Source organism: Cladosporium halotolerans (genome assembly GCF_011745625.1).
Source record: "Cladosporium halotolerans strain TM138-S3 chromosome Unknown Sca84, whole genome shotgun sequence".
Lineage (NCBI taxonomy): Eukaryota > Fungi > Ascomycota > Dothideomycetes > Cladosporiales > Cladosporiaceae > Cladosporium > Cladosporium halotolerans.
Window position 1 is genome coordinate 464 of NW_027191535.1, and position 25060 is coordinate 25523.

Genomic DNA, 25060 nt, shown 5'->3' on the forward strand with positions numbered 1-25060 from the left:
GCTCATGTTTACTACGCGATCGAACCCCAACTTCGCAATTGAGACTGCAGAGTGCAGCTCATATGCGCTCCAGCTCCATACAAACGTCATACCATGAGGTATATGGAATCCACAATATGCGCGCTTTGCGACCGTCCACCTTCACCATTCATACCACTTGGTCTACCTTACATTCCACTTCTCTCAGCACCAATTCAGGTCTACTCCAGTTGTGTTCGCCACCATCAACGCCATGGGTGCAGTTCAAAAATTGTCAAAGGTCCTTACCGAGCTTTTTGTAATGACATGGGATCTTTGGCTCGCCGCTCTCAACCTTTTGCTGCCCAAACACAAATCCGGCCATGTTGTACCGGCAGGCTGTCCCGGTCACAATGGGAGTTGGCCTGAATATGTTGCCCCAAAAGCTGGCGACTCAAGGTCTGCTTGCCCGATGTTGAACGCCATGGTGAGACTCTTCCCTCCTTGTGCATTTTGCTCAGCTGCCTTCGCACTCGCAATCCTGTCTTAGACTCGCTGACGATTTGGCAGGCGAACCACGGCATTCTGCCACACTCTGGCCGAAACATTACGTTCCGCGAGCTCAAGCGTACCATCCATCAGACCTACAATTTCGCGCCTACATTCTGCTTCTTTGTGCCCGCATTCGCCGCGAACTTCCTTCACCGCTCGTATTGGACAGGCACCTTCGACCTCGAAGATCTAAGCAAACACAATGCGATCGAGCACGACGCCAGCCTGACACGCCGCGACTCCGCACTCGTACACGACCAGGGGAAACCAGATCTCGAACTCATAAAAGAATTGCTGGCGGGTGCGACGGGCAAGGGACCCAACGGAGAGAAGCTGCTCACAAAGCAAGACTTGAGCAAAGCATTGAGCAAAAGGAGGATGGAAGCGAAAGCGGAGAATCCAGAGTACTCGGAGAGCTTGTTCCACAACATGTTCGGGAGTGCCAACTCGTCAACCATGCTTACGATCTTTGGTGGTCGCGTCGATGATTTGGTCCCGATGTTGACCGAGGAGCGGTTCGCGGACAATTGGGAGCCGAGAATAACATCCCATTTCGGGTTGACCATGGCAGAGTTCAACACAACGGTTTTGCCTGTAGAATTCGGTGTCCAAGTTAAGAAAAAGAGCCAGTAGGCTCAGAAAAAAAGGCGTACGTATACAACCTTTGCTTTAGTCAGTATCTCTGATCTATGCTGCGATCACATCCACCGAAGCGTGTTCGAGCTGATCCGCGCTTCTAATCTGCAGTCGGACGGCCATTGACCCCATCGTGAACGTCATAATTGAAGTATGCCATGCAAAACGTGAAAGAGTTCCAGCGTAGCGAGTAACAGTACCTTATACGCTGTACGGCACTCTAGCAGCCGGCAAGGGCGAAGTTGATGGGCGCGTGACTGGACCTCCGACGCGGAAGTGGGCGCAGTCGAAAGATGTCGAGGCCGAGGTGAAAATGATGCTGCACGCTCGGACCCTGAGGTTGATCGTCGAAAATTGAAGCAAGGCAAGTGGTGGAAGACAAGGTTAGCTGCTGAGCTGCCCGTGGTGACTGTAGAGATCTTGATGCCGGCATCGGAGCAAGCCGAGAAAGACCTCGGCACAACTCTTCGAGGCATCGACCAAAGCTACCCAGAAGCACTCGGGATGCCGAATGTGAGCATTCGTTGCACTGATGTTTCTCAAAACGACTACAGACTCGGCAGCATGAGCGATGTCTGCTCAGCGTTGTATCTCGAATCGATGACCGAGCAATGATTGATGCGAACTCTGCGGACAGTAAACTTTCTATCGTAGTGATGATTGACGTATTTGATACAGTATGGACAGATCAACCGTCCATCCGGGCTCTCAGTAGCTTCATATGATTAGGAATGCGTAAGAACAGTCCGGTATCTGTGAGCTAGACTCGTCTGGCGGCTACTGCACATAAGCTTTATTTACGTAATGGCCAAAGCCGTTCCATATCGGAAGAAGAAAGATTCTTTTTGGCGAACGCATTTGATTAGGTCCTTACGCACTCCGCTAACCTCCGTTGTACAATTAGAGTGGAAGTCAGCCTCGAGATGTTGCGGGCCTTGTTCTGCGTTGATTGTTCGAGATCATTTACACACGCAATCTGAGGCCTGCTGACAAAAGATGGACAGAAAGTCGCTGATGTTCGTCACAACAGCTATTGGCTTTCTTACTACGGCCTCAGCCCATGGCAAGTTCGAACACAGCGGCTTATGGCACCGAGAAGTCTCTGGTCAAAAACCGACGGTCAATGGCATCCCTTACTCTTCGCGCACGCATTGGATGCGAACCGCCAACTCAGCGCTTGGCGCATCCGGCTCGCCATGCCCGACCGCCGCGTTCGGCTCTGCGATCGTCAACCACACGTCGAACAATGGCCTTAAGAACTTATATGCACTGGCGTGAACCAGAACTCTGCAACGGGGAGTCCCACCCTCCACGGAGATATCGTGGCTATCAGCAACTACACGTCTATACTTACCTACCCGAACGGCCCATACAAGCTGTCTCCTTCAGAAGCCTCTTCCGCCTGGGCAGACTTGACGCTGTATACCAATGCTGAGAGTTGCCCGATGTGTGCGAGCGCGATTCGATGGGCGGGTTTCAAGGAGTATGTGTACGGGACGAGTATTGAGCGGCTGATTGAGACAGGCTGGGGCCAGATCGATATCGCGAGCTCCGAAGTGTTCATGCAGAACTGGGATATGGAAACCAACACAAGGTACATCCCAGAGATGTTGACGAACGAGACAGACCCGTTCTTTTTGTGGCAATTTCAGCCGGAGTATCCTTGTCCAGAGGCTTGCGATAGAAATTCGAGAGGAAGTTGCGAGAGCTCTTGATGGTGTAGATAGCTCTGGTGCCGAGAGATGAAAGCTCTCCTGACGAAATTTGGTCGTCCCAGGTCGTCGTCCTCCAAGTCTTCAAGTTGGTCTCGAGGTGCCCTGCTCCCCAGTGTGATCCTCACTTTCGCTCTCGCTTTCACTATCAAGCTCGAAGTCATGATGAGCCTCTGGTTCTGCATTCTCAGTACCATGATCGCCACTATCTAGCTCAGCGTGTAGAAACAATGTAAGGAGTCCGACATCGTAAGCGGATTTCAAGGCGCCAGCAATGACGAAAGCGATCCAGAAGCGACCCGAGTTTGCCAGTGAACCGGTAAGGAGTGGGCCAGAGCTTTGACTCATGGTCTTGACAGTATTCACGATCCCCATAACAGCAGTGCGTTCGGCAGGAAGGACGATGGCCGAGAGGAAAGCGCTTCGCGGGGCCTGGTCCATGGAACTAAGAGTGGCTCTGAGGATTAAGAAGGTAATTGTCAGAGCGAGAGACTCTGGCATCGGGACGAGAGAGAGCAAAATTGCGCTTGGCAGGTGTGTGAAGACCATTGTCTTGACGAGACCGATGCGTTTCGCGACTGACGATGCGAACACATTCCCGATGCTTGATAGAAATTGAGCAGCACCGATGATGCTACCCAGCTTGCCTTCTGGCAACGAGAACTTGCGCGAGATGAAAAAGGCGATGAGTGAGTTGGGGACCATGCCGCTGGCGAGCGAGTCGAAAAAGAACAGACAACACAGCTTTAGCAGTGTCTTTCGCGATGCCGGAGAGATTTGAGCAATTGCAGATCTCTTTTTCGCTGGAGCTTGTGGGGACCGCATATTCGGGGTCTGAAGGAAGGCTTCAGCCTCTTCACCCTCAGCTGCTTCTGATGGCTGCGTGCCTCTTTGAGATGGGACTTCGCACTTGTTGGTAAGCAGCATGGTGAGAGCAGCTTTGAGCAGTCCCACCACAGCGTAAATGTAGAAGACGAAGCGGAAAGAAGCTACTTCGCTCCAGCCTGCTCCCTGCAAAGATTGAGTGATCCATCCACTAGCTAAGGAACCGCCAGCTCCACCTAGAGTCCCAACAACGACGTAAAAAGCGAAGATGTCTGACCTTGTTTTCTCATTTGATAACTGCGCGAGAGTCGATTCCTCAATAGCCCGAAAAGGTCCAATTTCGTTTCCACTAGGACTAATAACACCGACTATAGCGGCAAACAGTAAGATCCAGTAACTGCTCATGGTAGCAAAGGCGAGACCAGAGAAAGTCATCAGGAGGCCGCCAGCGACAAGAATCCGGCGACGGCCCCAGGAATCCGCCACCAGGGTGAGCAGCAAGCTGACGCCGACATCTCCGACCAGTGTCAAGCTCAGAAACAGGCCAATCTTGGTGTCGGAATGTCCAAGCGCTGCGAAATACAAAGCGAGGACCAGTGTACTGGCACCGTAGGCAAACATGCGAATGCATCGGGTGAGCAGCAAGAGATGGACATCGCGGGACGAGGCAAGCAGGGTCGAGATACCTAATTCGTCTCCTAGCCATTTCGAAAAAGATCGGGACGCCATGGCGAAAGTATTGACGGGATAGGCCTAAGAGTCCGTGTGATGTCCTCCCAGTGGTGTTGTAGGAAAGATTATTGTGACTCCCCGGGTAATCCGCGGGGTCGCCGATTAGGGTTTTTATCGTACACCGTATAGAGATGTTCAACCACATCGTAGACGAGGCACATCCTCCTCTGGGCTGCAAACATGTACTTCAGTTTTCGCTCACTGAACAATGCAAGAATATCAAGAAGTTTGTCGCTGGGTCATGCAAAAACACCTTGCGAATCAAGGCTAAATCGTCGGGATAATCCGAACGTTTTGTGTCTCGAGCCATGTCATTAAACAGGCAGAGCGGGACAAAACCAATACAAGAGAACAAGTACAAGAGCGACAAGTCAACGTTTTGTCGTCGTAACGCCAAAGCCGCAACAGGGTATCCAGCCATATGTCCAGCCCAGGTTCAACGATTAAAAAGTAAACGGATCACCGATGTCCAACAGCTCATCATAAAGCGACCCCAACCTCCCGCGTAACACAGTCATGACGACTAATCTCCTCATCAGCAGCAGGATCTGGCAACGGCGTGATCATGAGACTTCGACTGTATCGTTTCGAAACCGTGGGAGACGTCTCGAGTGTATACGAGGGCGAGTCCAGTGTCGTGAGCGAAGAACTGGCTGAAAGAGCCCTATCCGTGAGAGACGGGCTTCTCGCAGAAATTCTGCAAAATTGCTCATCATTGCTGGTGACAAGCCGAATAGTAGACGGCGCTATGTGCCCAGCAGAGCTCGTTACGCCTGATGGCGACCCTGGGACTTGAGAGCTGGCGTTGGAAGGCTGCGAGCGGAGTGACACTTTGTCCGAGCCGGGAGAGAGCGTGCCCTGCCGTGAGTTGCTACGGTACGCCTTATGCGCAGTCAAAGGCCGCGACAAAGCAGAGCCGATGTCATTCAGCGTCTCCGAGCGAGCGTTGACCTGCATCGCCGGCGCTACGGCTGGTACGTGGCTGTTCCTGGACCTGCCCTTGTTTCCTTCGGCCCGGCGCTCTTCGACGATAGTGTTGAGCTCAAGGACTTCTTTCTCTACGTCAGAGTCTCCGTTGTGGCCATACGACTTCTGTGATTGGTTTGATCGTTTGCGCTGTAGGCGCGATCCTGCGCGTGGACGCTCGCTGATTGTTGAGTGTGCCGATGAGTTACTGGCTTCTCTAGCGTGATGCGTTAAAGACCCGGACAACGAGAGAGTCGATGGTGTTCCCTTTGATGACTTGTTGGAATCCATGAGTGTAGACGTGAGGGTTTGAGAAGAAGCATTCGATCTCAGCACAAGCGTCTCTTCACTCCGTCGAGCGCACCGTTGGTATGGCGTCTCGCGACTTTCTAGATATGGTTTGGTTGTTGCATGCTCGAGAAAGTGTTGTTTTGACTCCGATCGTTCGTGATCACGACCGCGGGTCGCAATGCTGTGTGGCAATTCTGAGAGTGTCCTCGATGCCGTCAATTCGTATGGATCACCGAGTACGACTGGACCTAGAGGAACAGGCACCAGGCCTTGCGTGTGTGGTTTCAGGCCAGGACTCGGTCGAATTCTACGAGGAGCTTTTTCGAGTGTGGTCCCGGCTGACAGCTGCCCAAGCTCTGCTTCGTAGTCCGTGGGTCGGGGAAGTAAAGCTTCGACATTGAAGTCTTGCCCTTTTGACTGATCGGGCGAAGCGGACTGATGAGAGTCGCGAGGAGAGTCAACATTGGAGTACGATCTTCTGGTTGAAGAGGGCGTAATGGCCTTGGGAGGCGCTTTTGTGCCCGGCTGTTGTTGGTAGATGCCATTGGGAGCGGTAGCTGTTCAGCGTCAGCAATCTGTATTGGAAGCCATGGCTATCGCCGAGGCATACCCGCTGGGTGATCGTTGTCACGCTCACGTGGATACTCATCCTCCGTCAAGGCCGCACAGCAGCACAGGAAGGAGGCCAGCCAACCTCTGTAGTGCCCACGGCGGTCAACGAAGAGGCCCATTGACCTCTAAGCTCACCGAATCATTTGGGTCCAGTGAGAATGTGAGCAAGCACTGTGGTGGACGGCAACGAGAAGATGATGAGAGCAGCAAAGGGAATTATGCAAGGATGTTGAACACGCAGCTCAGCGAAGGCGTTGAAGACAATAAGATAAAAGGTAGTACAAGAAGACCACCTGCATCAGATCCAGACAGGGCAAGGCACGAGCCCAAAAGTTCCAGCCAGCCGCACGGCAGTGCCAGAGCATGGCATATGTACCTCGCCGTCTCCGGAGACGCCGTCAAGAAGAAGCATCCTACGAAGACGCCAATCGCACCCTCCAGAAGGGCAACAGACGAAGCTCGCAAGGCAGGAAAACTTACGGCAGAGGCGAAGTTTGCGAGAAGCACATGCAGCGGGAGGCGGGAAGCCAATGCAGCTCAATGATTGCTCCGGAGGCCCAGCTCGTGAAACAGAGCTCGACGCCAGCACGACGTGCCACGTCCCGAGCGTTGGGAAGGGGCGTGCGCGAGTGCACGACTTGGGAGCGATGGCACGGCCAGGCAGGAAAGCGTTCGGCGGCCTTGCAGCGTGTCGAAGCGAAATATGGCGGGCTGGCGAATGGGCGCCCTCCAGCACATCGATACCACGCAAGGCCAGATACGGCGGGCAGGGCTAGCGTGGCAGGCGAGGATTGGTGTGTGAAGAGTCGTCCCACTCGGCCTATCGTGAGAAAGGTGCCAAAGTGTCTCCACGCGGCTGCCGGACGCGCCGACTCCGCATTCGTCTTCGCAGCCCTGGAGGGTCGAGTGTCGTGAACGGCTGGGGCCAGCGCAAGCGACAGAGCACGAGTGACACTAAGCCAAAAGCGTGAGAGCCCACGGTCGGGGACATCTCATTGTTGTCACGGCACGCCGTGGCACCTCATCAATTGCTCAGCAAGCTTCGATGGCGTCGACCCCAGCAGTCGGCACTGCACGCCGAACATGCGGGTGCAGACGAGCGATTGGCTGGGGAGTTAAAGTGAGCTGGCGTCAGCACTTGCGCAGGGCGGAGGGCTAGAGGAGCGGTTGGCCCACGGCTGTTGGCGTGTCATGACGGGGGGCACGGCATGTTGGGTGCCGTTGTAACGAACACAGCATGTGAGATGCGTTGATACTGGACACTGCATGTCAGATGCAATGGTGATAGTGAACACGGCATGCCCTGTTACTGCCCTGTTACTGCCCACTCGGCGTGGTCTGAAACGTGAGTGCGACGGACGGCGAGCCGCCGGGCTGGTTGTGTGGTACGGCTGCCTCAGGACTCCTGTGTGTGTGCAGATGGTGCAGCACACCTTTCGATCGGCCGGGTTTGAGTTGTGAAGAGTCAGATTGGGTTGCGCGAATCAGCAGCCTGCTGGAGCGAGGTTTGGCTGTTTGCAGGCAGACGATCTGCAAAATGCCAGGTCTGATGGTTGCGTCAAAAACCTAACAGGGGCGGGTGATGCCGTGGTTCGGCGCATGCTAGACTCCTGCACGCAGACACCACTTGCCGTCTTCACACCACCGCGGGTGCCGGATGACCGGATGACTGGGACAAGATAGATTCGCAATGCTGCCGAGACTAAAGGCGTTGGCCACGCGGAGGCAAGAACACATAGACAAGGAGGCGGATCTGCAGCCGGTCTGGCCGACGTAGTGTCTTGTCGGCGAATCAGCGGCCGTCATCTCCATACACACCATCGAAGACTGGGCGACCGATTTGTTATTTGTGGCAAATGCAGTACACGCGATGTGAATGGCCGACGGGGAGGAAGTCGCCCACAGCGTTGCGAAGGGACAGCCGCTTGATCGTCGGCGTTTCGTAAGGAGCGATCAGTAAATCCGTGCATGGCAAGACGCTTCGAAGACGATATACCCACTACTACGGCCTTCCCGCCATGGGAGATGGATTTGAATACGGTTCGCCATACCTCCTGATTGACAAGAGGCCGAGCATGTATCTTTGCAATGTCCTGCATGGACCGCACTGGCGGCTGGCGTCCCAAGCTGTTAGAAACAGCCCGATCGTGGCACATGTTTAACCTCCGATATTATCAACCTGAATGGGAGTGGCCTCTGGCAAACAAGATGAACCAAAACAGAGAACGCTGAAATTTGCTATGCTTTACAATAACCAGAAGATATCGCTGATCCTCCAAACCCGAATTCGTAATCTATACAGCAGCCTTCGACTTTTCCGCTGAATGCAGCCTCGTAGGCAGCTCGTGAGTGAGACACACGACCCGAACCACCTCATTCAGCACTCTGCGAGAACTTACATGCTCATCTTACTCCCCCTCCTGGCGAAAGAAGAAGACGTCATCCTCGGACTCGTCGGCTCGTCTCCGTTCCTCCCATGGGCAACCAATCCGCTCATCTCGTCCTTCGCAATCCCCAACTGCGTCTCACACACGCGCCTCCACAACCCTTGGACCGCGCGCTGCAGCTCCGGACCCATCTCGCGGTTCATGAGCCCAACAGCCAGCGGAGAGAACGTCTTGACGTGCTTCCCAAACTCTTCGTCACGGAAAGCGACGTAGCCCTCCAGCACATCGATGACCACGGGCCGCCACGTGACCATGTTGCGCTGTTGGGTCTCCTCATCGAGAGCGATGTACGACGCCAATATGTCCTGGCACAGCGGGATGAGAGCGGCCTCTGTCTCCTGGCGAGACGCAGCACGGTCGTCGCTCTGGTCCGCGTACATGCGCAGCAGGATGAGCACGTAGACACTGGCACTGCCACTCTCTTGTTTGAGGAGGTTGGGCGGCTGGCGCATGAAGCCCTCGCGGAAGAGGCGGGACCGTAGCTCGCGATCTTCGTTGAAACGTTTGGCGAAGTGGTAGGACTTCTTGAGGAGGGCCATGAGGCGAAGGAGGAGGTGTGAGGGAATAGAAGAGTAGACCGAGTCGTTGTTGAAGAGCTCGCTGACCGTCTCAATCATGAGGAGTTGAAGGACGCACTTGGTGATGATCTGGTTGAAGTAACGTCTGCGGGCCGCCGTGACGACGACGGGCGCTTGTTGACTCTGGGAACTGGAGCCTGCGGCGAAAGACTCCAAATCGGAGTCTTTCTGTCCCGGGTGCTTCGAAGGGGAGCTGTTGCGGTCGCGCTCAGTATGTGACTGCTCCGTCTGCACAGAAGCCCTGCGGTCGGAGCCATTGACTGGCACATCGGACGGCGTGTCTGCGGGCAGACCGTTGATGTTGAGTGCGTTCGACCCGGCCGCGACAGACGTGTGGTCGTCCACAAGCGATGTGCTGGTAAGACCTGAGGCAGTTTTCGGCACGTCGGGCGCGCCATTTGCGTAGGAACCGCTCTTATCGTACGAGCTCGACGTAGCAGCCGAGAACAGCTCTCGCGCCTCAGTCCTACCGAAAAGGTCGACAAAAGCCCCGACGATCTTCTCCCAATGTTCAGGGGTGAACTTCTTGACGTTCTGCAGGATCAGCTGCTGCAAGCAGTTGCTGCCGATCCTTGCCAGTGTATCGTTTTCTTGGCAAATGCAGAGTGCCAGCAAATCCAAGAAGCGGTCGAGCATGTACTCCAGGCTGTCGAAGAAGTATGTGAATAGCGTGATCATGTTTCGTAGAGCTTGGATCAGCGTGGTAGACAGCCACACAGACAGCTCTTCGTGGTTGATAGCTTCTTGGTTGATAGCTTTGCGGTCCTTGAGCACCATGAAGATCGGGTACAGCAGCTGTCTCCATAAAGTATCCCAGAACTCCCTTGGGAAATCCTTACCGTACTTTGTGAGAGTGTCGAATAGGTAGTTCAGTGCACGTGAGCGGACTTCGAGGTCTTCGCCGGTCATGAGTACGTCGTGGAAAGCGAACAACACCGGGAACCAAAATTGCTCCTCTGAAGTTTGGCGGCTCGGCTGTTTCGGTAGACCCTCAGCTTGTGGTGCATCTTTGCCGCCTGCGACGTTGACCGAGAGAGGACATTCAGGTGTGCGGAGCATCTTGGGAACTGTTGATTTCAGCGTCTCGATGGCTTGCAGGCTCTTCTTCTGGAACTTCATGTTCTTGCTGAACTCAGTAAGGCAGACCACGAGATCTGCGAAAGCGCCTTGGCTGATGACCACGCCGAAGCGATCGTTCCACACTTGGGTGACGTTGTCGAACGCAAGATTGACGATGCTCTCGTACGGCTCGCGAGCAGCCACAGTGAACACGCCCAGCATGGTGCGCCATCCAGATCTGATCATGTCGCCACGCGCCTGGATCATCTGAATGAGACAGCGGAGGACCATGTCCTTGACCGCTACCTGGGAGGCATTGCTCAGGATGTACTCGAAAGGCTTCAAGAAGTCTTTCTGGAACTTGAAACCTGGCAGCTCCTCGATCTCCATGAAGCGCATACTGAGCTGACGCAAGCTGTTGAGCGCAAAGTATACCACGTGTGTGTTGTTGTGGCAGCCAACGTCGATGAAATGCTGGCCAAGTATATGCCAGATGCTCGTCCACTCGAAACGCACACGCAGCATGTTGTACCCAGAGATCTCGACGAGCTTTTGCAGACTGTAAGTCCTCGGGCTGTCGCTCTGACCAGAAGACTGAATCTCCTGCCAGCTGACTTGGGTCAGAGCTCGCACGAAGTGCAAGATAGCGTCTCCTGACAAGTTTGCGGTGTTTGTGAATATCCGATCCACCCCGCGGATCATGTCTGCCGAGCGCGCGTCTTCTGCGATGTCTGCGTGATATGAGCCGCTCACCGAAGCCTTGGACGCTGGTCTCCTTGGTACTTGCATGCTCTTCCTGGATCCACTGGCCTGTGGGGCGGGCGCGAACTGCGCCTTCAGCACGTCGGGCACAGCGCCCTCTTCGACACCGCTGGAGATGAGCTGAAATCTGTCAAGCTGCGAAATGCAGGTGAGTATGTCGCGCCAGCTCTCGCGAAGAAGGTTGCCCTCGGTGTGAGCAACATCCAAGAGGGCTCGTAGGGCTTCGACGTTCTTCGCCTTCATCTCCGAGAAATTGTAGAGATTTGTGCTCCGGCCCAAGGACGAGACGAAGGCCTGGCGAGGATCCTCAAGATCGAAAAGACAAGCAATTCGGATCGCAAGCTTTTGGCCTTCCGTGCAAAGACGTATGATCTCAATGTTCTGAGTCTCTTGAGCAGTGCCGCTCAGCGCGGTCAAGAAACTCATCCATACAGCGCTGAACATGGGGCCAACATGCTTGAAAGACGTCGCAGTCAAGAACCGTCCCTTTCCACTGGGCGCTCCACCGGCTGCCTTCTTCTGTGCCCGCAACATGGACTTGAAGAGCTGCTCGGTACGGTTGCTCATCTCCTCACTCGCCGCTGCATAGGCTTCCCGGCCAAGGTCACGTCCGAATGTGGCAAGAGCGCCGCCAATTCCACCCGTGTTGGCTTGTGGGAGCATGCCGAGGTTTGCCGCAGTCTCTCGCTCGCTGTCGAGCACAATTTCGTTTTGCTGAATCTCATCGAAGATGCCCTGGAGGTAATCGTCCGGCAAGCTCTGTCCGTCGTTGATGCCACGGTTGTTCTTGATGAAATCTTCGATAGTCATTCGTTTCTTGACCTGCGATGAGTGTTGGTCGGTATTCAGCATGATGACCGAGTATCCGAGGACGTAGGCTGTGTCGGCGTTTGCGAAAGCGTTCGGATTGCCCGCACAGTATTTTTCCGCGAACTTGAGCATAAGTCGATCGATCTTTTGCGCTTCTCCAGGCAATCTGAAGGCCTGAAGGAAGCGTCGCAAGGCATCAACAAAACGCGTTCTCCCAAACTCCATACCGTCGACAAAAGATGCCATGATCTCTTTGTTCTCCTCATCTCCTTCGCCCAAAAATTCGCCGAGCGCCTTTTTATTGATACGTTCGTTCGTCAAAAGGAAGTGGGCGATGTCTTTCGGACTGGAAGATGGGATGAAGCCATCCTGAAGGAGAGCTTTCATGCCGCGTTTAGGCTTGTAGTTGAATGCGCGAATGGCGTTATTGAGTGCAGTCTTGCGCTCCTTTACCCTTTCCAACTCTGCAGGGTCATCCTCCGGAGTCTCACTCTGTCCGGACTCGACGGAGTTGAGGGCTGGAGAGCTAGCGGGTCCCGTATCGCCGCGTGCATCAATACTTTCGCGGTATTCCTCGTAGCTACTACGTCCATCCGTGTCTTGACCCATGGCCGAAGGTCGTTCAGCTACACCTTGCTGGCCCCAGTTTACCAGACTCCTCAGAATCTCCATGAGTGTCTCCAGTGACTGCATCTTCAAGGCGTATTCTTGAGGAAAGCCACGATCATTATCAGTAGGGCTGTTCATGCTAGCAGTAGCCAGGCTGGGTGGAAGGATACCACGTTGCTGCCAATCGTTGGTGCCGGAGGCCAACTGCTTTGCATTGAACTCCGCGTAAGTTTGCTGCTGCAGGGCAGTGACAGGCACTGGCTGTCCCGATAATCTGGAAACATGCTCAACAATGCGCTGAAACATGTTGTCCAGAGCCTGTCGATCGCAATCGTAGTTTAAGTAAATCTCTACCAAGACTTTTGGCTCTTCTGCCATTCGACCGAAGATGTTTTGCACAATGTAACTTTTCTGCCATCCAGGCGCAAGCCTTTTGTCAAGGATGGGCAGATACACTTCCTTGACAAAGACTTCCAATTCGCGTTTGAGTTCGGAACGGAGATAGCGGACCATGAGCCAGTAGATCTCAGCAGAAACCTCAAACACAGGCTTTGCGGAGCTGGCTGCGTTCTTGCTCAGGGCTAAGCACAAGTACTGCTTGACGGCGTGCGTAAACTCCGTGGGCGCTTGACCAGACGAGCTTCGGATGGTGGCGTGGGGGTCTGTAAAGACAGCAAAGTGGTTGAAGAGAACGGTGTGAATGATGTGCAGAGATAGGAGTTTCGAGCGCATGCCCTGAGATTTGATGTCGACCTCCTCTTCTCGTCGAACGGTCTTCGTGGAGAGTTTGCACATGGCACGGAAGACGAGGAATGCATCCTTGATGTAGATCTCATCTTCCTCTTCATCCTCGGAGTAGGCCTCGTGGCCTTCGCCTTGGACAGTGATGGTGGGAAGTTCGGCTCCTGATGCAGTTCGGCTGGCCTGCTTCATAAGGGTGGCACGCCTGGCTCGAGTGACGGTGGTTGTTGTGTCGGAGATCCTGGTATCATCGAAGGACTTTTTCTTCTCGAAATCTTGCAGTGTCATTGTCGTCGTCTCGCCCTCTGCGTCTACCGGAGTCTCAAGCTCGTCGCCCCTGGGAGTGTCCGTGCCATGAATGTCGCCCGGCGTTTCCGATCCATTTGCTCCATTTTCTTGACCCAAGCTCGTTCGCGATGAGCCGTACCTCGCGGCTTTCCCAGACAATCGAACCTTGACCCTTTCGAAGACCGTTCCCACCATCTGTGTTAGAGCGCCCTGGGCGATTTGCTGGTTGGCGCTGTGCCGTGAAAGCAGGAAGATGTTGTATGTCTGTCGAACACTCTTCAACAAGCCGGCACCATGCACAACAATCTTGTCGTTCAGGATCGCAGCTAGCAAGCTCTTGATGATTTGCATTTGAACTTCTGGTGGGGTGGCTTCGCCCTGAAAGCAATCACATATCGTGTCAATCGCTCTTTCGATAAGCGGGGGCCTGTTTGGTTGTCCTTCGTGGCCGTCGACAGGAGCAGGAACGGAAAAGTAGGAGTAGCTGATGAGCTTGCCGATGCAGTCCAGCGCAGTGACAACCACGCTGACAGTCGCAGCCTCGGTTGCAAGATTCAAAGGCTCAAAGAGAATCTCAGGATCAAGTTGCGCCGCATCTCCTTGCGCATTCCTGATTGCAGACAGCGCGCGCTGGGTGGAGTCGAGCAGCGGTTTGCGCTTCCGAGCATCTTTGGAGCCTGCAATCGACTCGAGGGCTGACACGACGAATACCATGCTACTCCGGGTTGATCGTGTAGTTCCTCTTGTCCCTGTGGTGCCGGTGGTCGCTGTAGTTGATTGGGAATCGGTCCGCACTCGCTGTGCGACGTGCGAAGGAGGCATCTCCGTACTGGGGGTCTCTACGTTGGACCGTGGAGTATCGCTCGCAGCTGTCGATGCCGTGTCGGTCCTCTCTTCTGGCGCAGTTTCCTCACTCTGATCCTCGCTAGGCTGTTCAGGAGAGGTCGCCGTTGCGGCCGCATGCGCACCCTCGTCCTCCCCAGGCAGCTCATCTGAATTTTGGTCACCATGGTCTTCTTTTGGCGGATCTGGATCCCGCGGCTCTGTGCTCGCTCTGGCTGTATCATCTTCTTGTGCCTCCTCTTCGACCTGTGCTGCTGAAGGTGTCTCCTCGTGTTTCTCGTTCTCTCCTTTCACTTCCGGCAGGGCCGGGGTGGGCTGCTCGGTGTCGGCCATTCCAGCACTTGGGAGACCTAGAGCATGTGATGGTGTAATGTCTGGTGCAGGCCGCGCATGCTATGTCATGGCCAGGCTGCGTGGTCCGGAGCGAGATGCTGTACAGCGTGGTGGGCGGCAGCGGTGCGGTGTCTCAGTGACTGCTTAATTAATGCGCCGGTCTCCTGCGTACACGACACGACACCTAAGCTGGCTGCCTCGGACCCAAGCCGCGCCCTAAGGCAGCTCGCATCCAATGCCACGCGACATCGCAAGCCCTGGCTGGTGAGCGCAGCTCCAACAGGGCAGGTGCGGCGAGTCGAGTCACGTGCAAAATCACACTTCAAGCGTGTCGGAGATGTAATGCCTGGCTGCCTGGATGGGCAAGAGGATTGGAACAATTGTTGTGAGGTATTCAAGCATCCTCGAGACATCGGGGTATTATTCCATGCTGCAGTGGGGCTGTGTTGTCCCTCGCAGAGCATCCCTCTCACCAGCGAAGAATTCTCACGCCTTCTGAGACGCTCCCTCACTTCCGAGATCTCGTCCGGCCCGTTGGTTCTAGCGTGAATATCCCGGGCGTTGCTGGAGCTCAACGACCACGAAAATAGTCCGCATCCAGCTTTGCGCCGGCTCGGACTTCACCAACACCACCCCTCGCACACCACCTGCCTCGCTCAACCTCGCCGGTGTCCTCCTCTATCCACCATCTCGCCCACTCCACTCGTTACTCGCTCTCTCGCTGCAGGAGCGCTCAACATGTCCGCCGCCGGGATGATCGCTAGGGGCGCATTGAAGGGACTGAGGGCACAGAATGGCGCCGTGTACGTCGACGAGCACCGTCCGCGAGCTCGAGGAGCTCGACTCACGCGTGCTATGGCTAACAAAATCCTCACAGGCGCAGAATACCCGCCATGTCGGCGCTGGCCAGATACTACGCCTCCAAGTGTTCGTCACGCGCCTGCATCCCAACCAAATGCGCAATGCCATTCTGACAATACCAAAACAGCTTACCCGTCCCACACCATCATCTCCATGCCCGCTCTCTCTCCGACCATGACCGCCGGCAACATCGGCACCTGGCAGAAGCAGCCTGGTGACGCCCTCGCTCCCGGTGATGTCCTCGTCGAGATCGAGACCGACAAGGCCCAGATGGACTTTGAGTTCCAAGAGGAGGGTGTTTTGGCTAAGCTCCTGAAGGAGTCTGGCGAGAAGGATGTCGCTGTTGGCAACGTGAGTCTTGCTATCGGATATTGAAATTGGGGATCGGCGCGCTGACAATTGGTGCAGCCCATTGCTGTCATGGTTGAGGAGGCCAGCGACGTCGAGGCTTTCGCCGACTTCTCCATCGAGGATGCTGGCGGAAACAAGGACACTCCCAAGGAGGAGAAGAAGGGCGGTCAGGAGGCTGTTGAGGCTACTGAGACTCCTCAGTCTGGCTCCGGCACTGCTCCCCCGGCTCCGGCCCAGGAGCCCCAGTCGACCGGCGAGCGCCTCCAGACCACTCTCGAGCGTGAGCCCAGCATTGCCCCCGCCGCGAAGAAGCTGGCTCTTGAGAAGGGCATCTCCATCTCCGCCATCAAGGGCAGCGGCCCTGGCGGCAGGATTACCCAGCAGGACGTCGAGAAGGCTAAGACCGCCGCTCCCACCCCGGCTGCTGCTGCTGCTGGCGCCGGCGCCCCGACCTACGAGGACACCCCCGCCTCCAGCATGCGCAAGACCATCGCCACCCGCCTCACCGAGTCCATGAACCAGAACCCCCACTACTTCGTCGCCTCCACCATCTCCGTCTCCAAGCTCATGAAGCTCCGCCAGGCCCTGAACGCTTCCGCCGACGGCAAGTACAAGCTCTCCGTCAACGACCTTCTGATCAAGGCCGTCGCTGCCGCCGCCCGCAAGGTCCCTGCCGCCAACAGCAGCTGGCGCGTCATTGACGGCGAGACTGTCGTCCGTAAGCACAATGTCGTCGACGTCTCCGTGGCCGTTGCCACCCCTGTCGGCCTCATGACCCCGATTGTCAAGAACGCCCACGCCAGCGGCCTCGAAAGCATCTCCACCCAGGTCAAGGAGCTCGGCAAGCGCGCCCGTGACGGCAAGCTCAAGCCTGAGGAGTACCAGGGTGGCACTATCACCATTTCCAACATGGGGATGAACGACGCCATTGACCGCTTCACCGCCGTCATCAACCCGCCCCAGGCCACTATCGTCGCTGTCGGTGCCGTCAAGAAGGTCGCCGTCCCCAAGGAGCTTGAGGATGGTTCCGAGGGTGTCGCGTGGGACGAGCAGATCGTCATGACCGGCTCTTTCGACCACAAGGTCGTCGACGGCGCTGTTGGTGGTGAGTTCATGCGTGAGCTGAAGAAGGCTGTCGAGAACCCTCTCGAGCTCATGCTGTAAGCGCGGTGTCTCGAAGAAAAGTCGGATGATATCTCAATCTAAGCGGAAGCTGCTCGTACACCCATGAAGAGGCGTTGAGAGAAGTACTCTGGAGTTTTCGCGCGAATGGTGCATTCAGCTTGTAAAAGAAGGCCCAAAAAAGCGACTCAGTGTCTCTGCACGCACTAGACTCGGCTAGACTCGATATCTTTGGCATTTGCATCTTGCCGGGAATTGCTGCGGGAGCTCGTTGTTGTGCCGGTGGAAAGTCGTTGACCTGCTGCGGTGTACTCTTTATCCAAGCCTCTGGTTTTGTTGACTCCCCTATCTATTATCTGTGTTGGTTTTTAGAGCGGTGTATGAAAAGGCAGCGGTTTTAATGTTCACGTGGTGCTCGTCGTATCATCTTTTAATTTCGTCGCCATGTTGATGACGGGAGGCTTCTTCGGAGATCCCATCCATGCTACGACCGAATGTTGGCTTGGGTCCCCAAAAAGCAATCGCCGTCGGAGAATTTGTTCCCTATGAGTGGAAATGACTTGGAAAATATTCGCATTGAACGAAGTTGAATGAAGGTCCAAATGCACTATGGATGATCGGGCGAGATATCTATTCCACGCCGTTGTTGTCCTGGACGTCCGAACCGAGGCACAAGCCTGATCCTCGCACCCGCTCGCCTTTCTCCCGAAGAACGTCATCCAATGCAAATCACCAACTCTTCCAGAAGCCCACCTGCAGTTAACGATCCACCAAAGCCAAAGCGAAAAACGATTCAAGTCACAATGCCCGCATTTCTCCCTCCTTGGCGAACCCTCGCCGCGGGCGCCTTCTGGATAACCGGGACCGTAATCGGCGTCAACGACTACTTGCTCGAAATCACCCCCATCGTCGGCAACAGCATGCAACCGACACTCTCGCCGCAATATTACACGACGGGCGCGCGCGATACCGTTGCTTGGCACAAATGGCGTCCCGCTGGACCAGACCTGCGCCGTGGTGATTTGGTCATGTACACGACGCCGCACCGCGGTGAAGGCAGTGCCGTAAAGCGCGTGATCGCTCTGGGTGGAGACACGGTTGTGCTGGATAAAAGACGGAGACCAGGACGAGACGAAGATGGGGAGCCTAAGCCTAGTGAGCGGACGGTTGCGAAGAATTGGGACGCCATGGCGCCAAAGGTGGTAGTGCCATACGGGCATGTGTGGCTAGAGGGGGACAACTGGCGGGCGAGCAAGGACAGTAATCATTTTGGACCGGTGAGTCGGAGTCTGATTGTTGGGAGGGCAATGGGGGTGATGTGGCCGCCGCAGAGGTGGGGGAGGCCTTGGGAGAGGGAGGCAGGATTCGCAGGAAAGACCAAAGTGGTCAAGGGGAGAGAGGCGGTGCCGGTCGAGTGGGAGGAGTTGGTGCTTGGGGTTTGATAGGGAGGAATACTTCATGAGTCCTCCACTTGGAGGCTGATTGGGTTGGTATTGTTCATGAAGGCGGTCTATGGACAAGGCGGTCTATGGAGAGCGTGCGAGGCCACACAGCCTCGTGCCTTGCTCGGAGCCATGTCTTACTTCTTGATAAGACGCTCCACTTGATCCAGGACGGCCTTAGTGACCTCCTGCGTTCCTCTGTCGCCTCCTAGGTCTCTGGTCTTCACTCCAGCCACTGTCACGTTCTCGATGGCTTGCATCAACGTGTCGGCCTGGGCGTCGAGCTTCCCGGCGCCCAGCCACCGCACCATCTCTGCGGCAGACCAGAAAGCGCCCAAGGGGTTTGCAATGCCTTTGCCGGCGATATCTGGCGCTGAGCCGTGGATTGGCTCGAACATGCTCGGATATTTTCGGCTGGGGTCGAGATTTGAAGACGGTGCAATACCGATCGAGCCCGCAAGCGCGGCAGCCAAGTCTGAGAGAATGTCTGCGTGCACTGATTCAGTGGAGATGGAGAGATTAGCTGGGAGGCCCTCATGGCTTACTCGGTGAAACGACTTACAATTGGTGGCAACAATGACATCCAGGCTATCAGGACGATTGACCATCCGTACCGTCATTGCATCGACAAGCATCTTGTCAAACTCTACCACACCCTCATACTCCTTGGCAACAGTGTAAAAGACCTTGTCCCATAGTACCATGCCGTGGCGCTGGGCATTGCTCTTGGTTACCATGGTTAACTTCTTCCTCGGACGCTGCTTGGCGGTCTCGAACGCGAATCTCATGATTCTTTCAATCCCTACATATGAAAAAATGGCGAGTTCCGTTGCGACGGCGTAGTTCTCATGCCCATGAGTCGTCCCGCCCTGACCTGCATACTCGCCCTCCGAGTTTTCGCGTACAATGATCCAGTCGAGCTGCTTGGGATCCTTCTGGCACCCCACGAGAGGGCTCTTGGTCCCGGGCAGAATCCTCGTCGGACGGACGTTGACATACTGGTTGAGTTCCTTCCTGATTGGCAGAATCATATTCCACAGCGAAATATGGTCAGGCACGCTTGGCCAGCCCACGGCACCGAAGTAGATCGCGTCATGTTTCTTTAAGGTGGCGATGGCGTCCTCGGGCATGTACCAGCCGCGCTCCAGGTAGGCTTTACTGGACCAGTCAAAGGTGGTGAAATCGAAGCGAAATGTACCATCGCACTGTGCGAGCTTATTCAGGACTTCTTTTGCCGCTTCAGTGATGTCCACGCCAATGCCATCTCCAGGAATGGCGGCGACTTTGAAGACGGTGTCGGATGGCATTGTGATCGATCTGTGAGTAGGCTCGTAGTTGTCGTTCACGGAGATGACCGCATTGAATGGGCGATAGACTTCGGAGGTGAACTTCGTAGCAATCCAAAATTTTCAAAAATATTAAGAGATCGATACGGAAATGTTAAGTTGACAGTGTTGCCAACTTCTGCCGCCACGGCGATCCGAAGCATATATGTTCCGGTGTCGTCTGCCCCACGACAGCCCCGCCTCGCCTCGGCAGGCGAGCACTGGCGAAGCGGTGGCAGGTGTAGTGATGTTTTTGAGCATGTTGTAGGAGAAACAAAAGACCGAGGGAATTTTAAACCATATCACGGTGCATATCTGGTGTCGGGCTCCAAGACGCCGTTAATGGGTGGATGCTGTCGGCGAAAAGAGAGTGCGATGCATTCGATCTAATGCTGAGGCATCAACCCTAGAACACTCAGGCATCTCTACACCTGCTCGCTGAGGCATCAACATGCACTCTGGCTGAGGCATCCCCCGGCTCCAGACCCCAGCAGTCGGCCCTAGTAGGCGCGTCTCTGCCCCACACCGCCGCCGCATCAGCAGCGACGCAGGGACGAGAGCTGATGCGGCCAGGGCGAGGGGCCATGGAGACTCCATGACACCTTTCTCGTACACACCCTCTCGCAGATACCACCACACTTGCACCTTATCTGCGTCCAGCTCGTCCACAGCACCAGTCCTTGTCCAACGCCTGACTTCACACACATCACAACCATGGCCTCCAACACCGCTTTCCCTCCTGGCGGCACTTACTTCGACGGCCGCAAGAGCTTCGCCGACGTGAACATCGACGCTGCCAAGGACAATGCGATCAACACCACTGAGTTCCTCGAAGCCGCCGAGTCCTTGATCACCCTCTTCGACGTCCTCGGCAGCGTCGCCTTCAACCCCGTCAAGAGTGACATGCAGGGCAACATCAAGGTACACCGCAACAAGCCCGCCTGAAAGTTGTTGGCAAGACGAGTTGAGGTTCACAATTTCCGCAGAAAATCAAGGATCGCCAGCTCGCAGCTCCCCTGGAATCAGAGACCCTGCAAGACCTCGTCCGCAACGAGCTCAAGGCAAAGAAGCACACCGCTACCGAGGGCCTCCTCTGGCTGGTCCGGTACGTAACCAACGACCCTGCTTTGTTCCTTGCCAAAGCCCCTGTCGCAACAAAAAACTGACATTGTCCAACCGCAGAGGCCTCGACTTCACCGCACAAGCCCTCCGCGCCAACCTTTCGAACCCCAAATCCGAGCTGTCCGAGTCCTTCCGCGCCGCTTATGGTAACACCCTCAAACCTCACCACAGCTTCCTGATCAAGCCCATCTTTTCCGCCGCTATGAGCGCGACGCCTTACCGGGCGGACTTTTACGCCAAGCTGGGCGATGACCAAGAGCGTGTGAACAAGGAGCTGGACGCGTGGTTGTCCGCGTTGGAGAAGGTGGTCAGCATTCTGAAGGAGTTCCAGGGGAGGAAGGAGGCGAAATGGTAGAAGTCACATTTTGGAAACACTGTTTTGACCGCTGGTCACAGACATTGATTTAGAAAGCGTGGTATTTGAGCGAGCTTGTGTTTGCATCTGACGCAATTTGATCACAACCAATTTCCGCAGCTTCTAATGGGTCCCTGTCTATCACTTGCAGTTCTTATTCAGCATCTGCCAACCTCACCGGACAACGAGTAAGATGATCAAAGAAAAACAAGCTTTGGCCGTACAATGCATATCGGCATGGTGGACATCGAGCCGAGCAAAGCCCTATGGTACATCCATGCAACGGTTACGAAATGTTAGCAACCTTGTGCTTGTACAATCTGGTCCATAAAAAAGCACAAGAACCATTCCAGGGCCGAAACACCCAAGCGAGTCACCCGTGCAGACTTCTTTCAGGCTCCAGTAGCAACGCTCAAGTGTAGCTCCTCATAGCATCCAGATACCCCAATCCGCCCTTCAAGTCCCTCTCAAAATCCTCCTGCACATCCATGACCTTCTTGACATGCTCCATCCCAAGAACATCCCCATCTCTCAACGCCAAAGCCTGCGCCGTGCGGACAATGTTCTTGATCTGACGGCCATTGAGTTGATGTCTCGACAGCGCATCGAGCTGCTCGTCGCTGAAGTCAGCCACCGCACACCCCGCTTGCGCCCGGCACATGTTAAGAAACATAGCCCAAACGGAGCGCTTAGCCTTCATCGCCAACTCGCCGTAGCGCAGCGCGACATGGATGCGGGATTGAAAAGCGTCGTCGAACGTCTCGACGCGGTTGGTGGTCAGGAACAAGATTCCCTGGAAGTACTCGAGCAGGCGTAAGAAAATGGAGACGAGAGCGTTTCGGTGTATATCATGGACCTCACGCTTCTCGAGGAAGACATCCGCTTCGTCGAGAAGCAGGACGGCGCCCCAGGAATGCGCGATGTCCAAAATCTTCTGTAATTCAAGCTCGAGCTTTGCCGGGTCAGTGCCGAGCTCGCCAGCTGAGACCATGTATAGAGGGCAGTGCAGGAGCTCGGAGATGCCCTCGGCGGTGAGAGTTTTGCCTGTGCCAGGAGGGCCATGGAGGACGGCGCCGAGGCCCTTCCCTTTGCCTTGGACGACGTCGTCGATGGTTTTCGCGGCGTGGAATTTGTGAGACTCGACAAGCGCGCGGACGATGGATTTCTGGTTCGGCGGCAGAACGAGGGAGTCGAAGGCAGCGTTGTTGTATTCGATGTCACGGATACCAGAGACGGTGAACTCAAGCCACAACTTTTCGTTGAATGCAAAGCCGTAGACCACTGGCGAGGTAAGGAGAAGCTCTTCCTCGGTGAACTTGCGGCCTACTAGAGAGGCAGGCTCGAGCTCCTCTCCTACGACCGTGTTGGAACGGATGATCTGACCATCTTCGTCCACCTCCACAGACTCCGCGCGTACCTCGCCATTCGGCAGCTCAGCAAAATAGGTCTTGGTGCGAGTGGTGTTGCCATCTTGGTCTCGACGATCCAGTGTCTCGCATCCATTCGCGACTCCACCACCGTTCTCGGAGCCATCGGCGCAGCATGAGCATTCGTCTTCAGAAGAGTAGTTGCTGATGACATCTTCGTCCTCGTGAGGCTTGATATAAGAGATCGGGTAGTTGGGGTTGATCCTCCGGAATGTTGCAGGGTCAATCATGACACGGCCGTTGATAGACACTTTGAGTACTTGCTTTTTCTTCTTGTGGAACGCAAGGCCCTTGTGGAACCGGTAGTTCATACCGCCCAGCTCAAGAAAATGCCTTCCACGCTCAATAATCTGCTTCTTCACAACTGTAGGATCCTTGTGATACTGCAAGGGGTAGCATGCAAGGCTGGTGATCTTGCGCGGGCCTTTGAATGCCTCAACATCGGCTTCAAAGTTTCCAAGGCCGAAGTTCTTCCCGTCAAACTCCATGTACTTGCCCTCGATGGTATACCACTCGCCGCGCATCATGGTGCAATTCTTGTGAGCGTAGTCAATCTTGAAGCATCTCGGCTCGTCCCAAGCGCCGTAGCATGATGTGATAGCAATGTCGTTGGGGCGGTAAAGGGCCCACAACAGCTCGAACGTGATGTTGCCTGCCGCGAGGAGAGGATACAATGTCTTCTTCGTGTCGGCATAATCTTCGTCGATATACTTCACAAGAGTCTTGCACAAGGACCGCTGTTTCTCGAGCTTCTTGACAACTTTGCGCTTCTTTTCCGCTCGGATGGCTGCCTTCAGAGTCTTTTGGTAGTGGGTCCGCAAAGGCTCCAGATATAGGAAGAGAGTGTTGGGATCTATGACCGGCTCTTCGGTCTCGAGGCTGACGCTCTTGCAGTCTTTCATTACTTCGGCCAAAACAGAGCGGAGTTGCTTGGATTTGATGTCGACTTTGGTGTTCAAGTATTTGTTCTCCCAGTCAAAGCACCTGCGGACGAGGAAAGCATACTCTGAAAACTCGCTGTCATCGTCCTCAGCGCTCTCCTTCACCTTCCAGTTGTGGATACTAGCGTCCCAGAGATGATCAACACGCTTCCAACTCGAGCCGTCCTCCTTGATTTTTCTGGATGATGATTTGCGCTTGCGCTTCGAAGACTTGGTCTTGCTGCGCTTCTTGGACGTTGAAGCTGATGTAAGTGTCAGAATCTGCAATTTGAGCGCTTCAAGTTGGGTCTGGAGGTCCGTCAAAGCATTTTCGCGGCTATCATCCGCTGTCTCTTCTTCCTCGGAGTCAGTCTCCACGACCCTCTTTGCCTTCTTAGATTTCTTGCGCTTGGAAACTTCCTCCTCAGAAGAGGTCTCGGCCGATTCCTCGGAGTCGGAGGTTGCGTCGTCAGAACTCGACTCTACTTGGCGGTGCTTGCGAGTTTTCTTTCCCTTAGCTTTCTTAGCAGCTTTCTGCTTCCTGCTGCGCCGTTTCCGCTTCAGCCTCTCTTCTTCTGAGGAGCCATCATCCTCGGAGTAGCTGGTCTGGGATCCCTCACTGGTTTGCGTGGATTCATCGCTGGATGAGTCGTAGGTGGCTGGTCTGCTGCGTCGTGTGCGATGTTTCTTCGAGCGTTTGCCATGCTCAACCCGGTGGTCGCGTCTAGTCGTCCTGGATTGGCCTGCAGGTTTGACCTCATCCTCAGCCGGGACAACGGATTCGTTTGACACGGCGGGCTCTTGTAGCTCTTCGCGATCGAGAGCCGGAGCACCCTGGGCTATGCTGTCTTCCTCCATTGTGTCTGCTGTTCGTGATATCGTGTGGGCTGCTACTGCGAAGGTGGGCAATTGTGGAAAAGATGGGGCCGGAACTGAAGATATAGTGGCAGATGTCTGACCTTGCGTGGGTGACGTGGCAGACGCAGAGCCCTCCTTCATTGATGCAGCCGAGCAGGTGAGAAGGCGCACTGCAGTAGTGAAGACCTTCGATTGCCGTAAGCGCGGAGAAATCGGCCAAAGCTGTTCACCAGATTGCGTCAGCAGTGTAGTCACACACGAGAGTGAAGTGAGCCAGGGCACGTAGTCTTATACGTGACTGACTTCGAGCACAAGCATTGAGCGGGTGCTGCCTGGGTCGGTCCCATCACCCATCCGGGCGGAGACACCGATGCGAGGCGGCGTTGGCAGAGGCAGCTGATGCGTGGTGCGCATGTACATGCGCATGCACATGCACTCATAGAGGTCTTCAGCGCGGGATACGCCTGGTCAGGATTCGCCCCGCTCATGCGTCGCGGCGCCACCGCAGCACAGATGTGGCATG

The 25060-nt window shown here is 55.2% G+C and overlaps 9 protein-coding genes across 9 annotated transcripts; 4 read left to right on the plus strand and 5 right to left on the minus strand.

The window, feature by feature from the left end:
- Nucleotides 1–232: 232 nt before the first annotated feature.
- Nucleotides 233–1143, plus strand: WHR41_09266 (uncharacterized protein; the record flags this gene model as incomplete). Its single annotated transcript, XM_069377870.1, has 2 exons — nucleotides 233–445; nucleotides 529–1143. The coding sequence occupies 2 exons, from the start codon at nucleotides 233–235 to the stop codon at nucleotides 1141–1143; spliced, it is 828 nt and encodes a 275-aa protein (XP_069225091.1).
- Nucleotides 1144–2942: 1799 nt separating this feature from the next.
- On the minus strand, nucleotides 2943–4412 carry WHR41_09267 (uncharacterized protein; the record flags this gene model as incomplete). Its single annotated transcript, XM_069377871.1, has 1 exon — nucleotides 2943–4412. The coding sequence occupies one exon, from the start codon at nucleotides 4410–4412 to the stop codon at nucleotides 2943–2945; it is 1470 nt and encodes a 489-aa protein (XP_069225090.1).
- A 171-nt stretch (nucleotides 4413–4583) lies between these two features.
- Nucleotides 4584–7048, minus strand: WHR41_09268 (uncharacterized protein). Its single transcript, XM_069377872.1, has 2 exons — nucleotides 6283–7048; nucleotides 4584–6229 (listed from the first exon to the last, which is right to left on the minus strand). The coding sequence occupies exons 1-2, from the start codon at nucleotides 6401–6403 to the stop codon at nucleotides 4896–4898; spliced, it is 1455 nt and encodes a 484-aa protein (XP_069225093.1). The 5' UTR covers nucleotides 6404–7048; the 3' UTR covers nucleotides 4584–4895.
- Nucleotides 7049–8679: 1631 nt separating this feature from the next.
- Nucleotides 8680–14754, minus strand: WHR41_09269 (uncharacterized protein; the record flags this gene model as incomplete). The annotated part of the gene is made up of 1 exon (XM_069377873.1): nucleotides 8680–14754. The coding sequence occupies one exon, from the start codon at nucleotides 14752–14754 to the stop codon at nucleotides 8680–8682; it is 6075 nt and encodes a 2024-aa protein (XP_069225092.1).
- A 407-nt stretch (nucleotides 14755–15161) lies between these two features.
- Nucleotides 15162–17495, plus strand: WHR41_09270 (uncharacterized protein). Its single transcript, XM_069377874.1, has 4 exons — nucleotides 15162–15557; nucleotides 15632–15681; nucleotides 15743–15966; nucleotides 16024–17495. The coding sequence occupies exons 1-4, from the start codon at nucleotides 15493–15495 to the stop codon at nucleotides 17128–17130; spliced, it is 1446 nt and encodes a 481-aa protein (XP_069225097.1). The 5' UTR covers nucleotides 15162–15492; the 3' UTR covers nucleotides 17131–17495.
- A 396-nt stretch (nucleotides 17496–17891) lies between these two features.
- Nucleotides 17892–18530, plus strand: WHR41_09271 (uncharacterized protein; the record flags this gene model as incomplete). The annotated part of the gene is made up of 1 exon (XM_069377875.1): nucleotides 17892–18530. The coding sequence occupies one exon, from the start codon at nucleotides 17892–17894 to the stop codon at nucleotides 18528–18530; it is 639 nt and encodes a 212-aa protein (XP_069225098.1).
- A 10-nt stretch (nucleotides 18531–18540) lies between these two features.
- On the minus strand, nucleotides 18541–20143 carry WHR41_09272 (uncharacterized protein). The gene is made up of 2 exons (XM_069377876.1): nucleotides 19093–20143; nucleotides 18541–19026 (listed from the first exon to the last, which is right to left on the minus strand). Exons 1-2 carry the CDS (start codon nucleotides 19835–19837, stop codon nucleotides 18668–18670), a joined length of 1104 nt encoding a protein of 367 aa, XP_069225095.1. The 5' UTR covers nucleotides 19838–20143; the 3' UTR covers nucleotides 18541–18667.
- A 261-nt stretch (nucleotides 20144–20404) lies between these two features.
- WHR41_09273 (uncharacterized protein) lies at nucleotides 20405–21452 on the plus strand. The gene is made up of 3 exons (XM_069377877.1): nucleotides 20405–20776; nucleotides 20842–20960; nucleotides 21038–21452. Exons 1-3 carry the CDS (start codon nucleotides 20570–20572, stop codon nucleotides 21330–21332), a joined length of 621 nt encoding a protein of 206 aa, XP_069225096.1. The 5' UTR covers nucleotides 20405–20569; the 3' UTR covers nucleotides 21333–21452.
- A 292-nt stretch (nucleotides 21453–21744) lies between these two features.
- Nucleotides 21745–24678, minus strand: WHR41_09274 (uncharacterized protein; the record flags this gene model as incomplete). Its single annotated transcript, XM_069377878.1, has 1 exon — nucleotides 21745–24678. The coding sequence occupies one exon, from the start codon at nucleotides 24676–24678 to the stop codon at nucleotides 21745–21747; it is 2934 nt and encodes a 977-aa protein (XP_069225094.1).
- Nucleotides 24679–25060: the final 382 nt, after the last annotated feature.

Bases quoted from the DNA above. Each gene is read 5' to 3' on its own strand.
- WHR41_09268 (XM_069377872.1), bottom strand. From the start codon at position 6,403: ATGGGCCTCTTCGTTGACCGCCGTGGGCACTACAGAGGTTGGCTGGCC. The intron at 6,230-6,282 runs GTATGCCTCGGC...GACGCTGAACAG, and splicing joins TGACAACGATCACCCAGCGG to CTACCGCTCCCAATGGCATC.
- WHR41_09270 (XM_069377874.1), top strand. From the start codon at position 15,493: ATGTCCGCCGCCGGGATGATCGCTAGGGGCGCATTGAAGGGACTGAGG. The intron at 15,558-15,631 runs GTACGTCGACGA...AAATCCTCACAG, and splicing joins AGGGCACAGAATGGCGCCGT to GCGCAGAATACCCGCCATGT. The intron at 15,967-16,023 runs GTGAGTCTTGCT...CAATTGGTGCAG, and splicing joins AGGATGTCGCTGTTGGCAAC to CCCATTGCTGTCATGGTTGA.
- WHR41_09272 (XM_069377876.1), bottom strand. From the start codon at position 19,837: ATGCCATCCGACACCGTCTTCAAAGTCGCCGCCATTCCTGGAGATGGC. The intron at 19,027-19,092 runs GTAAGTCGTTTC...CCACTGAATCAG, and splicing joins TGTCATTGTTGCCACCAATT to TGCACGCAGACATTCTCTCA.
- WHR41_09273 (XM_069377877.1), top strand. From the start codon at position 20,570: ATGGCCTCCAACACCGCTTTCCCTCCTGGCGGCACTTACTTCGACGGC. The intron at 20,777-20,841 runs GTACACCGCAAC...CAATTTCCGCAG, and splicing joins ACATGCAGGGCAACATCAAG to AAAATCAAGGATCGCCAGCT. The intron at 20,961-21,037 runs GTACGTAACCAA...GTCCAACCGCAG, and splicing joins GGCCTCCTCTGGCTGGTCCG to AGGCCTCGACTTCACCGCAC.